Source organism: Hyaloscypha bicolor (genome assembly GCF_002865645.1).
Source record: "Hyaloscypha bicolor E unplaced genomic scaffold K444scaffold_118, whole genome shotgun sequence".
NCBI lineage: Eukaryota > Fungi > Ascomycota > Leotiomycetes > Helotiales > Hyaloscyphaceae > Hyaloscypha > Hyaloscypha bicolor.
The window spans coordinates 2,250,467-2,274,210 of NW_020194620.1; the positions used below are offsets into that span (position 1 = coordinate 2,250,467).

The 23,744-nt window shown below is 50.9% G+C and overlaps 8 protein-coding genes across 8 annotated transcripts; 2 read left to right on the forward strand and 6 right to left on the reverse strand.

Annotated features, from left to right (window-relative positions):
* Positions 1–40: 40 nt before the first annotated feature.
* On the reverse strand, positions 41–698 carry K444DRAFT_71191 (uncharacterized protein). The gene has a single exon (XM_024888267.1). It carries the CDS (start codon positions 691–693, stop codon positions 139–141), a length of 555 nt encoding a protein of 184 aa, XP_024733601.1. The 5' UTR covers positions 694–698; the 3' UTR covers positions 41–138.
* Positions 699–1,090: 392 nt separating this feature from the next.
* K444DRAFT_616543 (uncharacterized protein) lies at positions 1,091–3,829 on the reverse strand. Its single transcript, XM_024880942.1, has 4 exons — positions 3,545–3,829; positions 3,467–3,492; positions 3,188–3,422; positions 1,091–3,125 (listed from the first exon to the last, which is right to left on the reverse strand). Exons 1-4 carry the CDS (start codon positions 3,770–3,772, stop codon positions 1,329–1,331), a joined length of 2,286 nt encoding a protein of 761 aa, XP_024733602.1. The 5' UTR covers positions 3,773–3,829; the 3' UTR covers positions 1,091–1,328.
* On the reverse strand, positions 3,808–4,519 carry K444DRAFT_71204 (uncharacterized protein). The gene is made up of 2 exons (XM_024888271.1): positions 4,145–4,519; positions 3,808–4,067 (listed from the first exon to the last, which is right to left on the reverse strand). The coding sequence occupies exons 1-2, from the start codon at positions 4,486–4,488 to the stop codon at positions 4,025–4,027; spliced, it is 387 nt and encodes a 128-aa protein (XP_024733603.1). The 5' UTR covers positions 4,489–4,519; the 3' UTR covers positions 3,808–4,024.
* Positions 4,520–6,357: 1,838 nt separating this feature from the next.
* On the forward strand, positions 6,358–8,388 carry K444DRAFT_71472 (uncharacterized protein). Its single transcript, XM_024888331.1, has 2 exons — positions 6,358–7,980; positions 8,045–8,388. Exon 1 carries the CDS (start codon positions 6,445–6,447, stop codon positions 7,933–7,935), a length of 1,491 nt encoding a protein of 496 aa, XP_024733604.1. The 5' UTR covers positions 6,358–6,444; the 3' UTR covers positions 7,936–7,980; positions 8,045–8,388.
* On the reverse strand, positions 8,272–11,359 carry K444DRAFT_666252 (uncharacterized protein; the record flags this gene model as incomplete). The annotated part of the gene is made up of 3 exons (XM_024887170.1): positions 9,463–11,359; positions 8,379–9,302; positions 8,272–8,335 (listed from the first exon to the last, which is right to left on the reverse strand). The coding sequence occupies exons 1-3, from the start codon at positions 10,902–10,904 to the stop codon at positions 8,272–8,274; spliced, it is 2,430 nt and encodes an 809-aa protein (XP_024733605.1). The 5' UTR covers positions 10,905–11,359.
* Positions 11,360–12,137: 778 nt separating this feature from the next.
* K444DRAFT_654687 (putative homogentisate 1,2-dioxygenase) lies at positions 12,138–13,919 on the reverse strand. The gene is made up of 2 exons (XM_024885953.1): positions 13,741–13,919; positions 12,138–13,690 (listed from the first exon to the last, which is right to left on the reverse strand). Exons 1-2 carry the CDS (start codon positions 13,806–13,808, stop codon positions 12,379–12,381), a joined length of 1,380 nt encoding a protein of 459 aa, XP_024733606.1. The 5' UTR covers positions 13,809–13,919; the 3' UTR covers positions 12,138–12,378.
* Positions 13,920–14,147: 228 nt separating this feature from the next.
* On the forward strand, positions 14,148–15,151 carry K444DRAFT_535487 (uncharacterized protein; the record flags this gene model as incomplete). Its single annotated transcript, XM_024875289.1, has 4 exons — positions 14,148–14,331; positions 14,477–14,737; positions 14,838–14,929; positions 14,996–15,151. 4 exons carry the CDS (start codon positions 14,148–14,150, stop codon positions 15,149–15,151), a joined length of 693 nt encoding a protein of 230 aa, XP_024733607.1.
* Positions 15,152–16,045: 894 nt separating this feature from the next.
* K444DRAFT_535859 (putative Serine/threonine-protein kinase cek1) lies at positions 16,046–21,829 on the reverse strand (the record flags this gene model as incomplete). Its single annotated transcript, XM_024875325.1, has 2 exons — positions 16,046–21,277; positions 21,326–21,829. The coding sequence occupies 2 exons, from the start codon at positions 21,827–21,829 to the stop codon at positions 16,046–16,048; spliced, it is 5,736 nt and encodes a 1,911-aa protein (XP_024733608.1).
* Between the last annotated feature and the right edge of the window lie 1,915 nt (positions 21,830–23,744).

The following is a 23,744-nucleotide window of genomic DNA, read 5'->3' on the forward strand; positions in this document are numbered from 1 at the left end:
AATTGTGAGTTGCTATCCTTCTTCTTTCCAAATTTCTTTCGATACAGGCGCCACGTTAGGAGAGTAGCGGCCAACCCAGTCACGACGGGTGGGATAATCCAATAGTACCAGCTGTAAGGTTGCTTAAACATTGAAAGATTATCGCCTTTCCAGGGCCAATCGGCACCCAATGAGTTCTTTGGGAAAGTTTGATCTGCCAACCACGCAATTGTGGAAGGCCCTTTCTGCAAAATCTCCTCGCAAGGGTGGGCGTAGATACTCTAGCGCAGTATTAACATTTTGCTCCTTTGCCCTGTGAGAGGCGATCCCTGCCGAGTTATTTGACTGGCAAAAGGTCACCAAGTTCATCTGATTCTGCATCTTTGCCAGGAAGTTTCCGTTCTTTTGTAAGCCAGTGCCAGCAATTGCAAACATTCCAAAGATAATACCAGTGGCCACGAGAAGCCATTGAAGGACTGCGTTACAGATCAAGTGCAAAGGCGTTGTTTGAGAAACCAATTCGTCTCTGATGGCCTGAAGCAATTCCAGTTGTCGAGATGTCTCAGTGTCTCGCTGCGCTCGAAGATCCCAAAGGAGAGTCTCATTCCTGATCAATATTTGCTTGATGTCCATGTCTTCGTCATACTTCCTGCTCGGAAAAGATGATTCTTCGAAGCCTGGGGATTCACGACGTGGGTTGGTCGACTGGGCCATTTGGGAAATAGATTACCGCAGTATGGGGAGAGCAGAACATCAGAATGAACCCAGAATCCGGGAAGGCCTTTCTTTATGGGATAAAAATTCGCGTTGCCGAGGCTGAGCAAGCCACCATATCTCAGCACTGAGAAAATGAGACATGTGGCGCTGAAACCATTTTCAGCTGTGGAAGAATCACAAAAATCAATATCATGAGCATCTAAACATTCGAGCAGACGAGGTTACACGAGAGGATTAAGAGTATTCACGAGTGAAATTTCAAGTTGTTTGTTCACTTGAACCTAACCACTTATGAAATTCGAAGGACCGATACATCAGGACCAACCTTCTCCCCGTTATCCGCGGGGGGGGGGGGGGGGGACGGTCCGCAATGTGGACTTCTTCAACTAAACGTCACTATATTGCCACGATTAAGACATTGTTCAGCACATTATCCAAATAATTCAACACGTCCTGGACATCAAGTATTCGCAACGCGTTGGAGTATTTGCAAAGAAACTCTCTCACGGTCGAAGGCCGACCTTCTGGACCGCCGCCACATGATTCTTAAAGTCCACCCAAATTCCGAGGGACTTGTTGAGCTAAAATGGCCCCAAGGTGAGCCCTGCCAAGCATCCTAAATTCAGACGTCCTCACGCCCTAAGCAACTTTTTCCCTTTTTCCAAAGCATCGATCTCATTCTTCAAGTTTTTCCGGAGCTGCTTGGTTGAAATATCTTCTCCGGCAATAAGATCTAACTGAGCAGCAGATAAGTCGCTTACGAAAGCTGTCTCGAAGATTCGCAGCGGTGAGGTTGGTCCTGTCAAGAGGTAGAAATCGACACCTTGCATACATACGGTATCTACGAAGCGCTTTCTTGCAACCTCGTAATATGATTCCAAGATATCATGGATGTCTTGGATGGTGTGTTCCGAATTATCCATGGCCATGGATTGTTTGATCCGATCAAGCCGGACAACTGGGTTACGCGATTGCCAGGGGGTGGGATCTTTTTGAGGTTCTGTGTGCGTCTCCAACATCTTCTCTAGGCGGTCCATCCTGCACTTCTGCAAGTTCTTATTGAAGTAGGGATTCGTCGTCAAAGGCGTGCCAAATCGCTCGACTCGGATGATGAACTCCACATGGTCTACGGCCGCTCGATACCTGTCGACAAGTCGCTCTTGCAGCACCGACCACAGGCCGGAACGCACCCCTTCATCAGGGCAGACGTGGGCAAGGGCTTTGCAAGTGAAGTCGTGAACGAAGAACACGATATCGGCTATGTATGCTAAGGTCAGACCTTTCCAGTTCTTTGACTGTTCCTGCCATATTGTAGGCAATATTGAAGGCCCAATTGTTGCAAGGCCGAAACCTCTCGCCTTCCGGTACTCTTCTCCTATCCACTCGAGGATGCTGCGGTCACTTGGCTCGGGAGCCACTCCGTTCGTCGAGATCAGGTCGGAGAGTTCCGGGTACTCAAGATGAGGATTCCCAGCGTCCGCTTCCGACCCATTTGAGGACGTTAAACCGGAGGCTGGGGATCTAGTTGCCACTTCCTCTCTATCTTCCGATTCAAAGTCGACAGTATGCCCTAGTGTCTCGATATCTTTTGCGAAGCGCTCCATGCGTTCGACAGCCAATGTGGCAATCCTGAGCTCAGGAATGCTTCCGAACACCGTGTGGCGTGAATAGTACGCATCCAAGGCGCAGTTCGTCACATCCTGGAAAGTGTGTGACATTTCGAGCAAGAAACGACGCTGCTGGTCCGCCGATTCACGATCCGCCCCGAGGCGTTGGAGGTCCTTGCGGCTGGTCGAGAGCCTTTGCAAAATCTGGGCTTGGACCTTTGGGAACTCTCGGCGTGTGATACTCACGAGCAGCTCCTGTAGACGCCTCTGGAGTGCCGGTGTTCCCACCCGATCTCGGTCCAGCCTGGACCAGGGTTCCGTTAAGAAGAAGTCCTTCTCTGTCCTGTGGCGCGTATCGGCATCGCTTGAGAGCTCGCTCTGGCCCCTATTTCGGACAATGCAATATCCAAGACGGAGCGGGTTACGCTTTCCCTCCACGAGGCTCACCACATTTTCTTCCCCACCCTTGTCAATCAGGTCGGGTTTTGTGAGGACACCTAGCGTCCGGAGACCGTTAGGGTCTAACTCCTTAGCTATGGATAAGATCTCCTGAGTAGCAATGTCTGTGTTACTGGGGATGACTGCAAGGATGATAGTCCTCTCGCCTTTGATATGGTGCATCATCATCCTTCTCACCAAAGCCATGTCGTGCACTGTTGTTACACCCTCCGTCGGCGTTCTGAAGATGCCCGGGATATCGATGATGCTTAGGTTCTGTTTGTCTGGGCCACAAAGCTCTATGCTGAGGATATCGTCGCTGAAGGTAGATTGACTCGTTCCGAGACGTTGGCCGGGGCCGGGGATACCCATCAGTTGGCAGACCTGCGGTGACAGTAATCAGTCAAGAGTGATCAATGCTTGGAGTACTATGGCAGACGACGAACCGCGTGAAGGATGTCAAGAAACTCATTGCTGGTCAGAGCTGACAGCCCGTCCTTCACATAGCCTCGGAGCTTGTTTGTTTCTGTGGGGCTTCGATCGGGCCCTGGGATGATGGAGACTTTGATGCTAGTCGTGGAGCCACGCCGGAAGATGATCTGCGTTACGAATCTAGTACATAACCCACTGTCTCGTGGGAATGGGAGCTCAGAGAAGCTTTCAAGGACGGAACTCTTGCCACTACGACAGTCAGCAGAGGAGCTTCGGAATCAAACCAACTATACCTCGACTGATCTCCCACTACGGCAAGCTGTTCGAATCCAGTTGTCAGCGAGGAATACCATACAAGATATGCCTCTTACCTGCGGTAGGGCAACATAGTTTGACATTCCGAGCCCGCGTAACCCATCGATGATATCTAGCTGCGCTGGACTTACCAAATTCATCGCGGTGTCAGCCATAGCAGCAGTGAGGATTCGTGCGAGGAAACTAAACAGGTCGATGTACCGGAAGTAACTTAGATGAGATTTACAACTCCCCCATCCGCACTTCTCTGCGAGCCTTATACCATTTTCTTGGAAGAGCACCATAGAAGAAAGGGCCCACCCCCACCGAGCGCCGCGAGCCAGACAGCTTCAACAGAGAAGTGTCATCCATACAGATCCGGCTGACGCTGCATCTTGCCAGCGGAGCATATCGCAGGTCCTGCTGGCGGCTCAAAAGAAAAATAGTAAGGCAATCGGATCATCAACCGTTCAAACCGGTTTCCTTGCAGAAACTAATGATAGGATGCGGCTGTCTGGCGGTGGTTGGAATCGACCACTCCGAACCCTGCGTGCTTCCTATGCAGGAGGCCTCCTGCAGGGCAAAAAATCGTGAACAGAACTAGCAATTGGAGGTGGCAATCAATAATGGATCGTACTCGCATCTCCCTCGACAGAGTCTCGCAATAACAGTCCTACCTTCTAAAGCCACCTGGTATAGGTAACTGCAAGTCGCTACACTTCATCTGGTAACCACGTGACCAGCACTGGAATATTGCCCAACCTGATAACAGGACAATTATCCCGCAATCGAAGCAGTAGGCATGCAAGCTCTTGCGCTGGTGAGCTTCAAGGGATGTCTTCTGTGTGAAGAGCTGCCTGCACTCGGGACAGGGGTATTGGTCGATGGGGGGATAGGCGGGCTTCGAGCATGCTTCGTGGCTGTCAGAGGGATCGCAGCAGGTCAGGGGCAGTGCTTGATGGATTTTTGGTGCTGCATTAGAGACGGCATATCGGTGGTGTTGGAGATGCAATATTAACATGGTAGTCGTTATGAGCCAAGAAAAGGGGCTGCATTCAATGGGGGGAGAAGGGAAAAGAGACTAAGTGAGGGGTGACGGCAGCATTGCGGGGTAAGCGGCGTCTGTGTCTGTCATTGGCGGGATCCTTATCTTTTCATTACACAAGTACAGCTTATGGGTGGCTGGCCGCTCGTTCTGACCAGTCGCTCATTTATTGGAACTCATACTAAATGGTCGCCTGACAGTGCTGGTTCGTCGGATCCGTTTTCCGGCCCACATCTCTAGGCTTTAAACACAAGCTCAACCTTTCTACCCTTATAACCCCGTAGTATAATAGTCTAAAGATAATATAATATAGATTCTGTACTCAATCCCTATTAAAATAAAGGCTCTTATAACTTGAATTATAAGAAAATTATTAAAACGGCTCGTGCTTATTAAAAGTAAGATTTTGACTTGTCAAAGCGAAGCTTTCAGTTACGCGCGGTGGGTTGGTGTGGAAAATGTTTACGTGACAAGTAAAAGCGCTATCACATGACCAGGATCAATATTTGACCTGCTGCCGGAGGCTTAAGGGGGGGGGTTGGGGGGTCTCCCCCCAAGATTAAATGGTCCTATCTTCTCATCTTAGGAGGGGGGATTAGGGGGTCTGCCCCTAAAATTAAAGACTATTATCTTACCTCTGAGGGTATTAAAAGAATGCGCTCTCTTGCGCGCTTTGTATCCGGGGGTTTGGGGGGGGGCCGGGACCCCCCAAGATTGCAATATACTCTCTCAAAGAGAGAAAATCTGGCTTGTACTATTTGCATTTGCACTTTCTAATGCGGCCCCTGGTATCTATATACTGCAGTTAGGGATCAGGGGACGGTCACATGGTTGGTCACGTGTTATCAACTATGCATATCCCCATATATATAGCTCTTTCCTCCTCCTCTCCTCCTCTCTTGCTCTCACACATATCGTGTCCTGAGTCCTCGAGTTATTATTTATATATTATTGTGTCTCCACGTGACCTCTTTAGTACTATTAATAGATTTAAGACTAGATATATATTACTATTATATTAGATCTAGATAAAGTCGCGTACTTATTACGTAACTTATAAATATTTAAGAAAGATCCTACTTTTAAGCTCTTGTCTTTCTTCTTTTATTAATTCTTACTTACTATAATAGTATTAAACTTACAGTTTAGTTATTTATATTATAAGAACCGATTCTTCTTTTATCTTTGGGGGGGGGGGGGTTCTTCAGAAGGAAATGGATACTCCGAATAGTTGTCAGGCCTCAGCATGCCCCACTTTGAAGGTGCAATCTTTCACTGCAACAAATAAATGCAGCATCAAGAACACAGTCATGGAGAATGTTGATGGACGTGAGTGTATCATTTGAAATACGTTTGACAAATACTAATTGTGGTCGAGGACTTAGCAATCTCCCTGGAATTAATCCGGTCACTTTTAAGTAAACAATAAGGGAGGAAGAATTTTTTATAATATTTGTGCGATTCATGGAGTTCGTTATATATTGCCAATTTAGGTTGTGTTCTTCTGACCTTTTCCGGATTATCATACTTTGGGGACGGGTGAGGTTGGGAAGACGATCAGGAGCATCTAAAATACAATGACGCAAAACCCTCAATGGAACTCTACAATATCGAGGCTGCCAGTTGTAAGCATAGTGATAATAAATTTGAGAAAGTAAAGTAGTCGGGTTGCTCACTCTATTACACACTATTCCCGGTAAAGCCTGTGCTTATAGTGTACTAGGCCTGTAATTACAGCAGACCTCATAACTTTGCTTGTCGGCACGGCGAAACTCCGGGCCGACCATGACGCTAGACATGAACCTCAACCTTGGAACATAATGATCTTCCTGTAAACTTGCACATCTCAATCATCACAAAATATATGCCGGTTCAACATTGGTCTTTGCTTCAACAACTCGCAAATCATGATTATAGGCTTTCGCATAAGCCATGGCAAGCATCGCAGGCACAGATGTAGAGATATTGGTGCACACCACCGCGCCGAGCAGGGGGCAGGATGACACTCGATACCGCGCTCTTGCTCGAGCATACATGAGATTCCAACCCGAAACACATCAACGACTAGAAGAGGAGTCTGCCAGCAATGAGGTTGGTGTCTTGGGTGGACAGGCGCAGAGTCAGCTGCAAGGAGACCTACTGCAATCAACACAAGAAGAGAGGGAATCAGCCGCCTCATATCGCCCCGATGAGGAGGATGATGCGAGCACTGGACGGCGGACTTCTCTCCAAAGCGAGATTCTGGACCTCTCAAGCCACGCTCGCTCGCTGCAATCACCGATGCTCTCCTTCAATAGCGTCCAAGACAATATCGATTCTCCCGTCTTTCGAGGCCTGGTCACACGTGACGAGCCAGCCTCTAGACTTGTACAAACACAGCGAACTCAGGACTCATCGGACTCATGGCGACATTCATGGAGTAGTATTGCTGATTCTCAACCCGGGAACAATATGTCGGTGCCCGAATTCACTTCCCCTTCGCGGATTCTCAAGCTTTACCTTCCGAAACCTGGCAGTGCCGAGGAGCCTTCGCCACAACTAGGAGGTAGACAACACGCGGATCCTGAGACAAGCACTAGGAGCATATATACTAGCCAAGTGCCGCTATCAGATTCGCTCGAAAGTAGTAGAGTTCTTTCCTCCCCATCTCCAAACAAGCGGACCAGGAAGATTGCCGATCAAGGACCCGAAAATCGAAGTCACGATGCTCCCTCTATACAAGATCCCGATCTTAGTTTGAAGAGAAAGTGGCCCGAATCAAGCTCTGGGGAGATCCGCACAACCTCCGCGCCGCCGAGGATTATGGATGACTCTACAATACCTTCAGACAAGCATCCTCTTAGCCTGCTCACCAGTCCCAGGAAACGGCAACGTATTGACGTTTCAAGCTCTGAAAATATCGGAATAACCACCAGTCTGCCCTCCAGTCAAATCATTAAGGCTGTAAGGTCGAGTCCACCCAGCACAGATAGACCTTCCCCTTGGGCGAGCCTTCTTGAAGTACGCCCAGCCCCACCTACCACATCCACTGAGGACCTGACACCAGAGATGTTCATCACGGATACTCTGCACCAGCTGGCCTCGAAGATGCCTGCTGCACGTCTCTTTCGTCCTGTTGTGGTGACTCGGGAATTACGACCAATGGAACGGGGCTACTGGCTGCTCAATTGTGATAGCTGGGACGAAGGCCTTCGAAGAAGATGCTGGAATTTCCTTGGGGACCGCATTGGAAAAAATCTGGTTGGATGGGGAGTATGGTGCGTCAGAGATGCAGAATATTCGGCGATTCGAGTCTACTGCTGGGGCATCATAGTGGATTATATATACCTGCTTTTGTACCTTGCCAGTGAGGGCAAGATCAAGAATATCGGTGCCAGTTGGATAGGTGGCGATGGAAAGGTTATCATTAAAATGCCATCATGATCACGATTTGTCTTCTGCATTGAACAGTGGGCTCTTACTCCATATGTCAGGTCGGCTTCCATTCAGAAATATTCGTTTGCTACAGGCTTGATGGCTAACTAGCATGCAGTTCACCAAACTTCCGTCTCAGTATACTCAACACAGATCAGCCATCACCGGGTTCATCGATAAACATGTGCTTGGTTTTGCTCAAAGCAAGATCGTTCTGCCCTTGGCTCAACGCTGGACCCGCTGTGATTTCCTCACATGTCCCAGCGTTCCTCGCAACACCAGCCCCCGAAACCCTTTTTCTTGGAATTTGATTCCTATTATTTGTCGGGGAAATCAGCTTTGGACTTAGACTCGCCTCATGATCGGTTTTTGGATCGTGGACTGAGCCGCCCTTCGGCTCCAGGAGCGCCTTCACAGCAGCGTTGAATTGATGTCTCCAATGTCGCTGATACCACCAACCCACATAACAGGTGATGATCATCAAGACGATGGACGCGATTCCAGTGGGTACCCAGAAGTTGGTCGCGAGTCGAATGGCCTCCGCAGTGTTAGTGGAGATGTCTAGAGGATAGTCTCCCCTCAACCAGAATGAAATGGGTATCGAGCAGAGGCAGTTTCGGTACACGCCCAGGAGTTGAAAGAACGTCCCGAAAACAGCCGTAAACATGGATCCACAGAAAATGAAAGCGAGTAGGAATCCCATTATGGTTGGGTAGTTTTTTCTGGGTTTGGTGACGTACTCGACCACTTCGGCAGCAGATCGCTCTCCACTCGTCGAGGACTCATTGTCCTTGCCTTTCTCGGTCATTGATCTCTTTTCGGTGTACGTTCCAAAAGGTAACCAGGCAGCATGCTTTGTCCAAACCAAGGGCGTGAAGAAGTCGAACAACCAGATTATTCCGAGCCACACCTGGAAGACGAAGTACAGCAGGAAAGTAAGGCTTCTGCAAGCGAGTCCGAGGGTTGGGGTATAGTAACTCGTAATAAATGCAAGAACGAACGGAAGCACCATCAGCCCCCCGCTGATAACAACCATCCAAATCCAATCCCAAAGATCAAAGTGGAATTCTCCCTTGCCATGTCGAGCAACATATTTGCCTCTTCCTTCAGCATCCTTCGAAGTCGGGGACGCTCCGTATCGGAAGAACAGCTCGTCGATCCAGATTTTTTTGTTCTTGCCTCTCGCCCACATATCAACCGGGACGTACACACTGTGGTAGTACAACAGATAGAATTTGCGAAACCCCTGTCGAACTTTCATGTCACTTTCTTCCCAAGGTCCTCCTTTCTCGCTGGATACGATAATCTCCAGCGTGTTGGGGTTATTCCCTGCTAACAAGCAACCGGAAACGATGGCAACATGAGGAATTGTCATCCTGTCATCGAATTAGTATGGAATTTTGCTGCTTTTTGATGAGAGTTCAGGAGCTGAGGAGCCAAGCTCTTGAGACAGGAATGGTATGCCGGATTCTGTGAAGCTTCCAGACTCCCAGGTCTCACAAAAGAAACGGCAATTCGTTATTGAAAGAAGCTTACCACCACATTCCGAAAGCAAGTGCGTGTGAAGTATCGTTATCCCCGAGAACGCTGAGATTGCTTATCACGCCAAACAGAAAGGATCCTACGAAGAAGACGACTGGAGCTCCAATTGCTGCTCCGAAGCTTGCTTGGCAATCTAACATTCCCTTCAATCTTGTATCGGTGATTTTGCGATAATCCGAGTTGAGGGCCATCTGTTTATCTACCTCTGTGTCCATTTCTCTAGCCGAGGCAGGTTCAATGCGATTATTTGTTGTCGAATCTTCCTCCTCGTTCGAGCCACCTACGTTGGCCCACCGGTGCCTTGGCGGCTTGACCAAATGATAAACGTCTTTCCACACGCTTCGTGGCTTTTCAGGCTCGTCCTCTATGTCTTCCTTTTCTGGCAACCGGAGATTTCCAACGAGAATCGCATACAGCTGATGGATTCTTTTGTAAAATACTTCCCTTTCCGAAGTTCGGTCTCTCGGGCTCCCCGGCAAGTTTTCATCCGCCTCCTTCGTCGCACGCTTCTCTTCGGCCTTCAACTCGTGCAAAATGCTCCTTATGACCTTCCTATCCAGCGAGGCCTCATAAAGACCGCTCAAAATCATGGGTGCAGCCGCCGAGAACACCACCGTGACCCAAATGAGCGTGTTTACCAGAGCTATCCCAGCTGCGAATGTGGCTCTGAACGACATGAGGAGGAACGTCTTTTGTACAATAATGAACAGCTTGCACAGCTGGATACTTAATTGAACGACGCCATGCTTGCCAGACCCTCCTTCTCGGGTTTCTTTCTCAATCCAGTTTCTCAAGCGCTCCAACTTCCGCTTCTTGAAGAAGATTGTGAGGAGGAAATGAAGGACGAACGCGAGCTCGACCAGAACGTCGGTCGAAGCAGGCAATAGTTCATCAAAGTGATCCTTGAAGAACCCATCCCAAATCCCGATCATCGATTTTCGAGGTACGTTCAAACAGAACACCGCTGCTGGCAAGATAAAACCGACGAATGGCTGGACCCATTGACTCAGAGCCGTATTCGTTGACTTCTCCCAACCACCGCAGTTCTTTTTGCACCATGAATACGGTACGACAACAGGTTGGGCTCCGGATTTGTCTCCATTATAACTTGCACCGCATGGAAACTGCGACTGGCTCAGATTTATGGGAGGGAAATCGATGTAATCTTGATCCTTGTTTGGATTTCGAATTGGCTGCCCATCTTGCAGAACATATGACTCGCTCACAGCTTGCAAACAACATCGTGTGCTATTCCGACCTCCATTATACGGGGAATGTTTGAGAGGAGCTGTGTACAATGAATCAAGTTGTGGAAACGCTTGCGACAGATTCGAGTAGTGGGCTGATAGATTGAATCCAGACTGACTACGAACTGAACCAAGGATGCAGAGAAGGAATAACAGGGTAAACCTCTGGTAGGGCTGAACCCGAGCCATCCTGCTCCTTCTGGAACTCGTTCAATTCATTCAAAATACTAACGTTGAGAAGTGTGGTAGCTCGAGGTTGAAAGATGGGGATACAAATCCCAAAGGCGAAGAAGTGTCATCGCGCAAAGGTTGCAGAAACCAGAAACAGGCAGAAAGGAGAATCACCAGAAGATAAACTTCTTCCCAAACATGTCCCGCCGCCGCCAAGTCCGGACCGACTGTGGCCTCCCTCTCGACCCCAGCAAAGATCAACCCCATCGGGTATCTATTTAACAAGGGGACTTTTTGGACACAACGATCAGGAAGGTCTAATCCCCACTCAAAAGCGGTGATCGTTCGCTTTCCGGTTAGCCGCATGCACAGCGCCACACGGCCTATAAATACCCCAGATTCAGGAGTTCATGCAACATCATATTCCGCATCCAGCCGTGGTGTGGTGTATTTGCACAACGCCAGATTCCGACAGTGCTGCACGTCAGACGAGGTGCGGCAACGATCTCCTATTATTTTCCATGCTGATTTTCAGCTCGCGGAAAGGGGGAACAAGCGTATCACATCACCTGTCATAAACCTCCAATGTTCCAGTCTCCATTCTGGTAGACCCCCAAAAGGTTAAGTGTGCCAACATTGGCCCCTGGCCCCACCCCCACACCTTCGGCTGTAACAACCCACAATCTCAATACCAGCAAATCATGGCGCGAGAAGGCGAATTCGATAATTCAATCCATGTGTTTCAGGTGCGGTGGGCTCGTGGCGGGTTGCAGCAGCGGCGGGAACAACGGCCACTAAAATGGCAAACGGAATGGAGGGTGGCGCCTTGGGGGCCGCTGAGGATCCCGAAACGAGGTGAGATTCAAGACGCACGACCAACCGAATGGGAACAGAGAACAGGGAGCATTAAGTGAGCGCATGATGCATGCGTGGGGTTTCTAATTGATAGCTTTCATTGGTCTGATATTTTCCAAGTCCAATGCTTCGATTCGTGGACTCACAATTTCAGATCCAGTGGTTGGACCATTTTGCTCCCCAAGTTAAATATTCTTTTTTTCGGCTCTCAACTATGGCATGTCTCTTGAAGTCTCGCTCTCCATCGAAACTCACCATTTGAAGGAGAGGTTCAATCTCGTTTTCGTTGCATCCAGCACTGAGGGACCAGCTACCTGCTGTCTGTCATCTCGTTTCTAGCATTCACATTAGTGGCACCAAATTTCAACAGAAAGCGGCGAATTCCCTCAATATCCCATTGGCATCATGCTATATTATTACCTACTGTCTCGGACTTGTGCGTCATTACTTGATGTTTGGGTTCTCTTCGAACGTTCAAGCAGTCGAATCTTCAGGAGTCTCCTCGTGGAGTAACATCCAATTGGTATTTCCTTGTTGTACCGGAGACGAGGTTATTTGACAATATACTCCCAAACCATTTTCCAATCCCATAACATATTTACACCGACCTCCTCAACTCCGGACTCATTCCTCAATATCACAACTTCGCCTTCTCCTGATCCTTCAAAGCACCACTAATCGGCCCCTTACTACCCCCCTCCCCCGCAGCCTCCAAAGCCCACCCACTAACCCCCATCATCCTCTCACTCTCCAACAAAAACATCGTAAAGCCCTCCATCCCCACCTTCTCCGGCCTCAACTCTTGTTTCCTTGCCTGCTCGTGCGTCCTCCTGTCCATACCATGCGACACCATAGCCCCATTCAACGTCGCTCCAAACGGCCCAAACCCCTCCCCCTTATTCCACACACTCTCCTCCTCCTGGCTATTAATAACGACACCAGCAAACTCACTTATAGAATTCCTATGAAAGTACGGCGGCCGATACGTACCCTCCATAACCAGCCACCTAGGCGGAAAAATCGCAAAATCGACAACCGCAGTCCCCGGCTCACGATGACTCGGCGCCGTGAGCACAGTAGAGATACTCGGATCCGGATGATCGAACGAAATACTTCCAATCGCACTGAACCTCCCAAGATCGTATTTATACGGGTAATACGTCCCATGCCAAGCAGCAATATCGAACGGGGTGTGCGCTTGGCTACACTGCCACAGCTTGCCTGCCAATTTCGTCACAACCGTCCAAGCCTCTCTCTCACACGTCGCTACCCCGTTCGAAATGCTGCCTTCGAAATAAGCTGTAGGGATCTGGAAATCTCGCACATTGGCAAGAGAGCAAGATCCAATGGGTCCCAGTTCGGGAAGTTGGAAGTGCCCTTGATATAGTTCACAGATATAGCCTCTTGCCGGACCATTCGGGAGGCTGACTCGGTACCGGATCCCGCGAGGTATGACGCAGATTTCGTTTTGGCGCACGAGGAGGTGCCCGAGTTCGGTGTGGATGTCGAGGGTCCCGGATTGCGGGATGATGAGGTAGTCGCTGTCTGAGGAAGAGAAGATGGTCTGTGGTGGCATTGATTCTGAGGCAGCGTATATCATATATGCTAGTCCTTCTTTCTTTGCTGGGGAGCCGGACTTGGCTATTATTTTCTGCGATGAAATCCAGTCCTGGTTAGGCGTTATGGGGAAGTCATTCCAGCGTAGAGCGTTGGGTGTGAGATGAAACTCTTCATCGGATGACAGAATTGAGGGAGAGCGATAAGAGGAGGGTAAGGGCGAGAAATCGGAATGGGAGAGGGAGGGATGGACGAGGTAGAGCCATGTTTGGAGGTTTTGAGAGCGGGGGGCTGTGAATGAGGTGCCGGAGATGCGCTCGGTGCTTAGGGAGAAGGGAGGCAGTTGGGGACTGTTTATGCCAATGGGGAGAGCGCCTGGTATGGCTTCGGATCTGTGTTTGTCAGTTAGGTAAAGGACAGAAATGAGGTGAGGGGGGTGTACTGATGGTAGCCCCCAAATCCTGAGAGGTAGGTGTATTTCTCTGGGACGCTGAACTTTGTGACGGGCATCTTGTCAACGTAGCCACTCCCGTCAATTCAAAATCGCAAATCTTCATATCCCATGAGCTGCTTACGCTCAAGTTGCATTACCGTCGATGCTGAGGTGTTGTAGAAGTTCATATGAATCCGCATTTCATTAAGTGAGTGATGTGAGGTGTGCCCCACCTCAAATCCCTTGTCAACCCCGCACCTCTCCACCACAACCCCGAGGTTCCTCTCCCATACCTCAGTCACTCACACGTGCATCTCAGGGCCCCACTTCAACCTGACTATCTCTCTCATTTCCTAATCCTGGAAATATCCCTCTTTCACAAATATGAAGCTTTCATAACAGATCCAATCCCTAAAATGGCAGAACCGACTCAAATGCTCATCCTCTCCATTCCCGCTTCAAAACCAATCGAAGATACAACTTCCCCAGCTGGCAAAACATGGCAAGAAATATTAGAATTGATACGAAAGTCAGAAGGGTACAAGAGGTTATATTGGGGTCGTCACGTCGAGAAACCAGACGATGTTCAACTACACATCGGTGAGGACCTTCCCACACACCCACTCACTCAAAGCCATCACATCACATCCTCAACCTTCCCCTACCCATACCCAAGGATCTCTCATTACCTCCTTAACACCTCATTCCCTCGTATCGAATTACAAGAACATCTAACCCGCAACAGTCCGCGGTCTCCTCGAACACCACCACACCTTCCTCACCTCGCCCTCCTACCTGACCCTCACCACCCTCCTCCAAGCCCTCGGAGCCGACAACAAGCCAACAATCCGCCACGCGCTCATCTCAGAGTTTTCACAGCCGTGTAAGGGTTTGGGAAAAGGCGCGCCAGTGACAGGGACAGCGATCTACCTCTCCACCACCGCCTCCTGGAGTCTCGCATGGACGGCCTGGGTCTCCTTCGTGCCGAGCGTGCCTGGATTCCTCGGTCTGCGTCTTGTCCCCATCCTTCCCTTCCCACCTCTCAATCCGCATCCCTCCTTCCAAAAAAAAAAAAGGTTTCCATTTGCTGACCAATTCTCACCCAGGCATCGCGGGCGGGCCGGTGCTGGAAGCGGTCAAGGGGGAAGAGAGGGCCTTCGTCGCGCTCGTAGGCTGGGAAAGTATAGCTATGCACGAAGTAAGTGCGCCCCCACCCCCTATCCTCAACCCTGATCGCTGATCGCTGATCGCTGATCCACCTCAGGCGTATCATCACACTAGACATTTTAGAGAGGAAGGGAGGAAGGTGTTGCTGGATGAGGCGGAAGGCGGGTATGCTCATTATGGGCATATTGCCTTCGCTCACCATGAGGCGAAGGGAGAGAACGGGGAGAAGGGAGGGGGAGGAGCGAAGTTATGAGTTTCCGAGTGGAAAGGCGAAGACGGCGCGTTGGGATGCGGAGACCTCTCTTCTGATCTCGCGGCTGGTGGAGATGGCGAAGCCATGTAACGGCGCGAGAGATGTGGGGTAGAAACGATCCAGGAATCTGTGATGAGAGAAGGCTGTGGACTTCCACCAGACTGTAAGAGCGAGAGAAGATGATGGGATCTAAATCACGAGGATGAGGGAAGAGCAGGGCAATTTTATGTCTTAATATTGCAAACTTGACTGCTGTCTACAATTCACATGCCGCACCATCTGCTTGATATGCCTCACTTACGGTGCCTTCCCCCTTGTTATCACCTCCTTCAATCTCCCTTCGCACCTTCACTCAATCTGAATATCCTCCCGCAATCAATCCTTAAAAAAGAGGGAAGAAAAAGAAAAAGAATTCCCAGCTCTTGGGTATTTCCACAACAAGGGCACAAATTCCGTCAAATTCCAACATTGTACCAAAGGAAGCCCCCTCCCCTCCCCTCCCCTCCCACTCTTCCTCATAAAAGAGGACCCCCTCGACAAACCCCCCTAATAAATATTTTTGATCCCGTCGCGATAACACGCTTGCAAGGGCCATTCTCAAGAATCGAAATAGCGAAGCAAGGAAAGTAACACGTCCGTGTGTAAATGCAGCAAATAACCACACATCGCCATCGCCATCAATTCCAGGTAAGTCAGTTAAAAACGCCTCTGAATCCCTGATTTGCATTTGATGCCCCCCGTCCATCCATGACCATTCCGTTAACGCCGCGCTTGTTTTGTAAAGCAAAATAAAAACTTGGTTGTAAAGGAAAAGACTTTGTGATTGATTCGACCGAGGTGCGATGTTCTGACAGTGTGTAAAAGAAAAGTTTTCGCGTTGAGTGGTGGTATGTTTTAGCGAGCATTCTTGCTCGGTGAGCGTTGCATAATATAGTCGGCGCGGTTTGATGCTGCCGAGGGCGCTCTTGGAGTTGGTTCTTCGTCTAGGGGATTGACTTGAGAGTAGGAAGGCTTGGGTGTTTCCATTAGGTCGATTGGAGCGACGTTGTCGGCTGAGGCTTGGAATTGCTCGGGAGGTGTCAAGGTTGCGCCAGTGGCCTCTGGGGAGGTTATTGTTTCTTCGCTAACTGTGAGAGGTACTTCGACAGTATCTGCGCCTGGGGTGATATCAGAGCTTGACACCACGCTTCCTCGGCTGTTGGTGCGCATCATCTCTGTCCCAAGTTTCGAGCCACGGTGAGCCTTGACCGCGTTCTTTGGGCTCTTCTCTCGCACGCATACGCCCAGTTCGTCATCCTCATCATCGCCAGATTCAACACATTCGTGGCGATGTCTCTCGATAGATTCACGCTTAGCCTGAATCTTTTCCGAAGATCGTTGCCTGATAGGAATCTTGTGGACGATTTCCATTCGAGCAGGAGCCGACTCTTCGTGGAGTAGATTTGGAGGTAAAGCCTTGGGAAGTTCGCGTGAGTCGAGGATAGCCTCTTCGCTGCTGATACCCAGACCACCAGGTTCATCCCAATCTCCAGTAGCTTTACGGCTAATGACGACCGGTACATCCTCGTTCATCAATGACTCAGAATCGCCAAACATGCTTGAGCTAATCGAGTCTCCACGACTCGATCCCCTGAAGCTGCTGCCGAGCGCGTGAGCATAGCCAGATGAGCCAGACGTTGGACTATCCTCTAGTCTCAGGCTCTCAGTTCGGAGACCTGAAGGCTGAGGGTACGGTATGGGATTCGAGACAGTTTGCCCAGGTGCCGGAGCCTTCCACTGACAAAGCCTGCACATCGCTTCCGTCAACTTGGAAGTCGTCGGAGGCTTGTCGATCAAAGCGTCGAAGTGATGAGGATCTTGCAACTCCTTGAGATAGCCTGTAACAGCAACAATCGGAGTCTGCGAGTTGGCATTCTTGGTCTCTCGAATCATTCGGGCCACGTCGGCACCGTTAATTTGAGGCAATTTAAACTCCATCAAGATGATGTCGAATTTGATCTCACTCATAGCATATCGTAAGGCTTCAGCTCCGGTCGAGACAGTAATCGTTCGACATCGCAACTTTTCAAGCAATTTCTCCATGACCATTCGAGAGACTGGATGATCCTCGCAAATAAGCACATCAAGAGAACGGAAGATAGGTCCATCAGCGAGGGTGATATGTGACATGCGCCTGGAGCTTTGACGACGTCGTTGAACACGAAGAAGAGCATTCGCCTTCTCACCTTCGTTGTCTGACGACGATGGTGACATGTCAAAAACCTGGCTTCGTCGCTTCCGGTGAGAGAACAAGTCTGCCGGAATTGGGCTGCCTTCCTGAGAACCAACGGTCTGGGAGCGAGCACGATTCGAAGAACCGCTGGTTTGTCTTGGTGTCGTGATCTTCTGTGGAGACAATGCTAATGGGGGCGGAATCTGAGCGCTTCCTCGACTCTTGATCGGAGACGACAGAGCTGAAACAGCCTTTTGAAGAGTAACAGGCATTCGAGGAGCTTCAAAGAAGCTTCCAGGGGCCAACGAGCTGCTTGACTGATGTGATAGACTTGACGAGTTGCTTGAGGTTTTGCGACGTCCTTCCCCATTTTGGCCAGCGACAAACGAAACAAGCAGAGGCGAAGATGGTTGTGAAGCCCTGCTTGGTGACGAATTGGCTTGGCTGAATCCTGAGGGTGACGAAGGTCGGTTGGAAGCCTTAGCATTGGATAGTGTTCGTTGTATTGGCATAGGTAGAATCGGACTTCCCTCCAGAGTCGGCTGGGGAGAGCTGACGCTGGTGGCAGACACAGGGGGGCTAGTGATGGGCTTGCTCTGAGCGGCCATCGCCTCGGCCCGAAGCTTCTGAATAACATCCTTATTCGCCTTCTCCAAGACCGGCAAGTTCTTGAAGGCAAAGTTTCCGAAGTCATCAGCAACTACCGGCTCGCTCAATCTGCGACTCTTCATGTCCCGCACGTGTGGCGGAATGTGTAACGGCATTAGTCCTCGCTTGATCGAGTTCACTTGAGACCTCACTCGAGACAACGCGTCGTGGGGTCTCTCGTGGTACTCGGCACCTGGCGTCGAGCTTGGTGGCGAAGACTGATCTTCCATCTCTTCTGCAAAGGATTGTAGCGTAGCACCACGAGCATCGAAGTACTCTGTATCTTCCGGGTTTTCCGGCGCTGGAACGAATTGAGCATCGTCCTCGAGAAGCGTTTCCCAATTTACGCCTTCGAACCAAGCGTGGTTTCGGATCTCTTCACCACCGCAGGAATACTTGTCGTCGTTATTCCGTCCAAACCGATCCTTGGGATCGAGGCAGAGGAGCTTGTTCATCAGCTCTTTGGCTTCAGGGGAAACTTCGATATCGTTATCGTCCGGCCAAGAGATTCTCCGTGCGAGGATGTTCTCAAACACCTCATCGGGTGTGCCTGCATGAAATGGCGGATATCCGTAGAGGAACTCGAACAGAATGCAGCCAACAGACCACCAATCACTCATCTCATCCTGGCCCACACCATTCACGGTCTCGGGCGCAAGATAATCCGGCGTACCAACGAATCGGCGATTCGTGTCGTCGGGATCAAACAAAGCCATCGGAGGCGGCATCATACTGTTTTGTGGCGGGGTGTTCTTCTGCTCGGAGCTAGACTGGGTTGTAGTCTGGTGAAGAGACAATGGGTCAGGCGAGCCATTACCATTGCTTTCGGTCTCGCTCATTTCCTCGATGGGAGATCTTCTTTGATTGAGCATTTGTTGGGCTTGTGGGTCGTTGAGAGAGAAGCTGCTGAACATCTGGTTCAATGTTTCGCTACCACCGCTATCGCTTCGACCGGATGTACGACGCGATTCCTTGTTCATAGTACTTTCTCGGCTGAGAGTGAAGTATGATGGTGTCGTAAGACCACCTGCAAGATCTGGGGTCATTTGAGGTGTAGAGCCAGGGGAGTGATGCCCTTGAAAATCGAATGAAGTTGAGCGCGATGAGCTAATCGAGGTAGTTCGTGCGAATGGGCCTTGCTTAAGCAAATCCGGAGCAGACTCGTTTGTTGTGCTATTCAGCACACGCTTTTGACGACCAATCAATCCCATTCTCGACAGACCAAAGTCCGTCAGTTTCAGATGACCTTTCTGATCAATCAGAAGATTATCAGGCTTCAGATCGCGATGAACGATCCCACGGTTGTGAAGGTGTTCCACACCTAAGATCACTTCCCCGAGGTATTTCTTCGCCCAGTCTTCTGGCAAGCCACCAAGAACCTTGATGAGAGATGCACAATCTCCACCGTTAAGATACTCCATGACCAGATAGAGGTAATCTTTACTCGAAAATGTCCAATATAGCTTTGCAACAAAGTCGCTCTCGCCTTGCCACATCATGATGGCTCTCTCGGCTTTCACGTTGGTAACTTGATTCTTGGCAACCATGTCCGCTTTCTTCAAGACCTTGATAGCATAGTAATCACCGGTCGATCTCTTTTTCGCCAGATAGACGCTTCCAAACGCTCCCTTGCTGATGGGTTTGATGATTTCGAAATCCTTGATGGATGGCGGCACTGCTCGTGCTTGCGGTGCACTGACAGAGGCTAACCGTGGAGATGGTGGAGGTCGTGAAGGATCCGAGCCAGCAGCTGACGACTGACGTCTGTGGTGGGATGGAATGATAGCAGGAGAGCTGAATTCGCTGCCGGGGAGCATTGGCGAAGCAGTAGGGGAAACAATGCCTTCATGGGGAGTCGGCAGACCAGCACGCGGCTTTGCTATCCTTAATGGAGATGATGGTTGGGGCATTCGAACTGGTGACTCCTGACGCCGAGGGGAAGAAGTACCAGGCAGAATGATGCTTCTTCGATGGCTTCGGCGAGAGCTTGCAGCACGTCGAAGGTCGCCAAACTCTGAGACAGGGGATTCGGTTCGTGCGGGTCGAGACATCAATGATGAGGATCTAACGCTTCCATCGCTATCACCAGCATCGCTCTCGAAGAACAGGGACTGCCGACGGGAATCCTGAGACTGCGAGAGAATACTGCTGACTTGGCCAGTGTGCGATCGCGGAGTTGGGCATTCCTTGGGGCTGCTTGATCTTGTCGAGGCAATTGTAAATGAGGTTCTTCGACCGCCTTCTCGCTCCAGTTCAGCTGTACGGAGAGCTTGGGCCAAAGAGGATGGTCCATCAAAAGATCCAGTGAAGAACCCGTCATCGTGTGCAGGAGTTCTCTCCTCCTCCGCATCAGAGTCTGTGAGATGACCAGCGGCAATCTTCGCGGCCTTTCGCATCGCCTCATCGATACAGTCTTGCACAATTACCGTGAATTCCATGCGAATACGTTCCGAGTACTCGATAATCCTTCGGTGGCGAAGCACAGCCTCAACTTTCGCCTTGGCTGCTCTCTCGCTGTCTGCACACAGCAATGCAAGCCCTTGCTCCTGATCCAGGGTGTTTGTGCTCGGAGACTGCCACTGGATAACCTGCGATATTCGGGATTCCGATTGCGGGGACTGCGTGCGAAACTCGCCAGGAGCTTTCGAAGATGCTTCCTTAATAGCTGGGGTACTGATCTCGATTGAGGTGTCACAGAGATCCAGCAGCAGCTCGACAATTCGTGCTTGAGGGCGTCGTACTGCGAATGACCGTGCGCGTGCATGACCGAAGCCGGAAGTCGAGGGATCTCTTGATCTTCCACTTGGAGTACCTGGCGAGGCAGTTCCGGACGAGGAAGATGTCGAGGAACTCGGTCCGATTGGCATACCTTTGTACTCAGCTTGCGGTGGTGCGAGGATGGGTTGTTCGCCCGAATTTGGTCGTGATTTCCGTGCTTCGAGAGCATCGAGAACTTTGACAATCGCATGACGGTGCTCTGTAAGATTCTCCTGACACATCTGAACTTCCATCTCGGCCTTGTGTTCTTGTAGACAGAGCTCAGTGTGCTTCTCGAACCACCACGGCGGAATCTGACGCTCGCAGATCCGACACAGGACCGGTAGAGGTGGTGCATGGTGCTGCGGGTCCTCCAAACCTGCCTCAGCGAGGGTTGTAAGGTAGCTTGCCAGGACTTCTGCTCCAGAGCCTAGGGAATCGACGATAACAGACGGCAGGTCGATTTGTATTTCGCGTGGGGCAATCCAGGGTCGAATCATCCACATCGTCTCCAGCAGTGTTAGCAAAGTAATTAACGCGTAATAATTGCAACTTACGTGACTTTCGCCTCCAGATGATCTGTCGTAGACCATGATACCTTGCCCCTCCAGATCAATAGTAGAAGGTTCTTCCGTAGCCATTGGAACATCTTCGCCCTCGGGCTCGAGCTGGTCCGTAATCTCGATGGGCGCCAACCTCGAGGCAGGACCTAATTGAACTGTGAATCGTACAAGGTGACTTCTTGAGTCGTCCTTCTGCATCGACTCCACTATCTCTGCAAAGACCTCTTTGTTATCACTGACCAGAAGGTCCTTGATGGGCTTTCCCTGGACAGACTCGAACGTGGTGCCGATGACATCGGTCCACGAGGGACTGACCCATCTGATTATGCCGTCCAAGCTGAGATCCATGATGACATTCATTGTCTGCTCTGCCGCCTCGCGCAAGTCTTCCCTCTCCTCCCGAATGTCTGCACTGAGGGAGCGTTCCATCTGACCACCAGCCTGCGCACGCAGCTGCGAGACAGCCGGGGGTGCCAGCATATCATTGTTCTCCTCCATGGCGGTGTAGATTCCTCGGAATCCAGTGCTTCGCCAACATTGGCCGTGTCTTGTGGTGTGGTTGTCGAATTGCCCTCCAGACTAAGCAACCATTGGGACCATGCGTGAGCGTGCCTCTTGTTATCCGTTATCGTGGGCTGCAAGTTTGGGACCGTACTTGACTTCGGGCCCAGCTGTGCTGTCCGGCGGAGAGCCACGGACTAGCAACTTGTGCTGGCGAGAGACATCATGGTGATTGATGCTGATGTCTCCGTCTGTTGTGGTGTAAGCGCTGATGCTGCAGAGCGGAGCCGTTTGGTGGAGGGGAGACTTGCTCCAGCGAAGGAGAAGCACACCCAGCTCCGTGTATCGTGTCGAGAGGCAGGACCAGCAGCCGCACGGGACCCTGGGGGGGGGGGCGCAATGGTTGAAGTCGAGTTGTCGTGAGCGTGGGCGTGCAGCAAAATAGTTTGTCGTCGAAGGAATTATTATTCAGGACCCTTCAAGTTTCTCGACTGCTTTGCTTGATTTGCCTTTCCGAACACGCGAAGCGACGGGCCACAAAGCGGGGATGAGGTGGGCTCGCGGTAGAAGCTGGACCAATCACAGGCCCCGCATGCGCCAACGGAAGGTGCAGCGTCCAAACAAGCCCCCAGTCAAGGAGTCACTTCAGTAAGTCCCGTCAGTCACTTAGGGAACCGGCCACTGCACTGCCCACGCTGCCATGCTGCCCATGCTGCCCATGCGCCCACGCTGCCCACGCTGCCCACGCTGTTGCCCTCCTGGCGGGAGCCACTGACGATGCCAGCTGCGTGCTGCACTGCTGCACTGCTGCAATTGTTTTGGGATGGCGCTGACGAGGCGCGAGAGATTCAAGGAACGAACCAGCGCTGCCTGCCTGCCTGCACAAATTGACTTGGCCGAGAGCATGATGGAGCACAATAATAATCAACCTTCGCAGCCGCAGCTCTCCTGGCCAGTGGTACTCGGGTATGCTCCCGCTTCTGCTCTCATACTTTCTTCCTTCCTCCCCTTCCTCCCTTCCTCCCTTCTCTCTCCCTCCACCCACACCAGCGGCATCACTGCCGGTGGGAATAAAGAGCACATGTGCCCATCTTGTGTGCCAGTCAATTCAGATTTGCAGATGTCTTGGCACCTTGCGCGTCTACGTTTTGCAAGGCTGCATTGTGGTTTCTGCCTCTGCCGCCCTTTTCCCAAACAGACACCAAGTCTTGCCTAGCGACACTGGAGCTCTCTGACCAATGTAGCGTGTTGGATCGGATCATTTCTGGATCACCCGCGATGGAACGATTTGCGCGTCATTAGAGCCCTAGCCATCAGCTGCAGGGTGATCAAGCCAATTACCCAGATTAGGCCTTCGCGGATGCTTATCCATCGTCAACTCAACACTTCATTTGTAACGCCAGAGCTGTGTGTCGGGGCAGAAATGCTGTCTTGACTCTGGATGCACGGCGGCGGCATATCTCAATATCTGGAATGCATACCTTACTTGGATGCATCCACGCATCAGACGGGGATGGGGGGGTCTGGTAGTCAGATGTATCGAGATCTGAGGCGCGCTGCTGGATTCGGACCATCTTGCCCTTCCGATGCACCAGGATGCCAGATTGGTGTGCCGTCAGCCGTGCTGGTGCTGCTGCTGGTGCTGGTGCTGTTGACAAACCCTCGCCGCCGCTGCAGCTGCAGATGTGTTCCTCGAAGGTTCTTTCTGTGCAACCAAGGCCTGCCCTGTTGCACTGCGCCGAGGCTGGCGAATGAAGAAATTTGCCACCCGACCCTGTGACCGAAGCAACCGGAGCCCGAGGAGGTAACCCCCTGGCATATAACTTTGGCATGCACCACACAGAGAAACAAAAGCCAGCTACCCTCTCCGTATCCCACACACCACCATCCATACCTGCGGAAGCAATCCCTC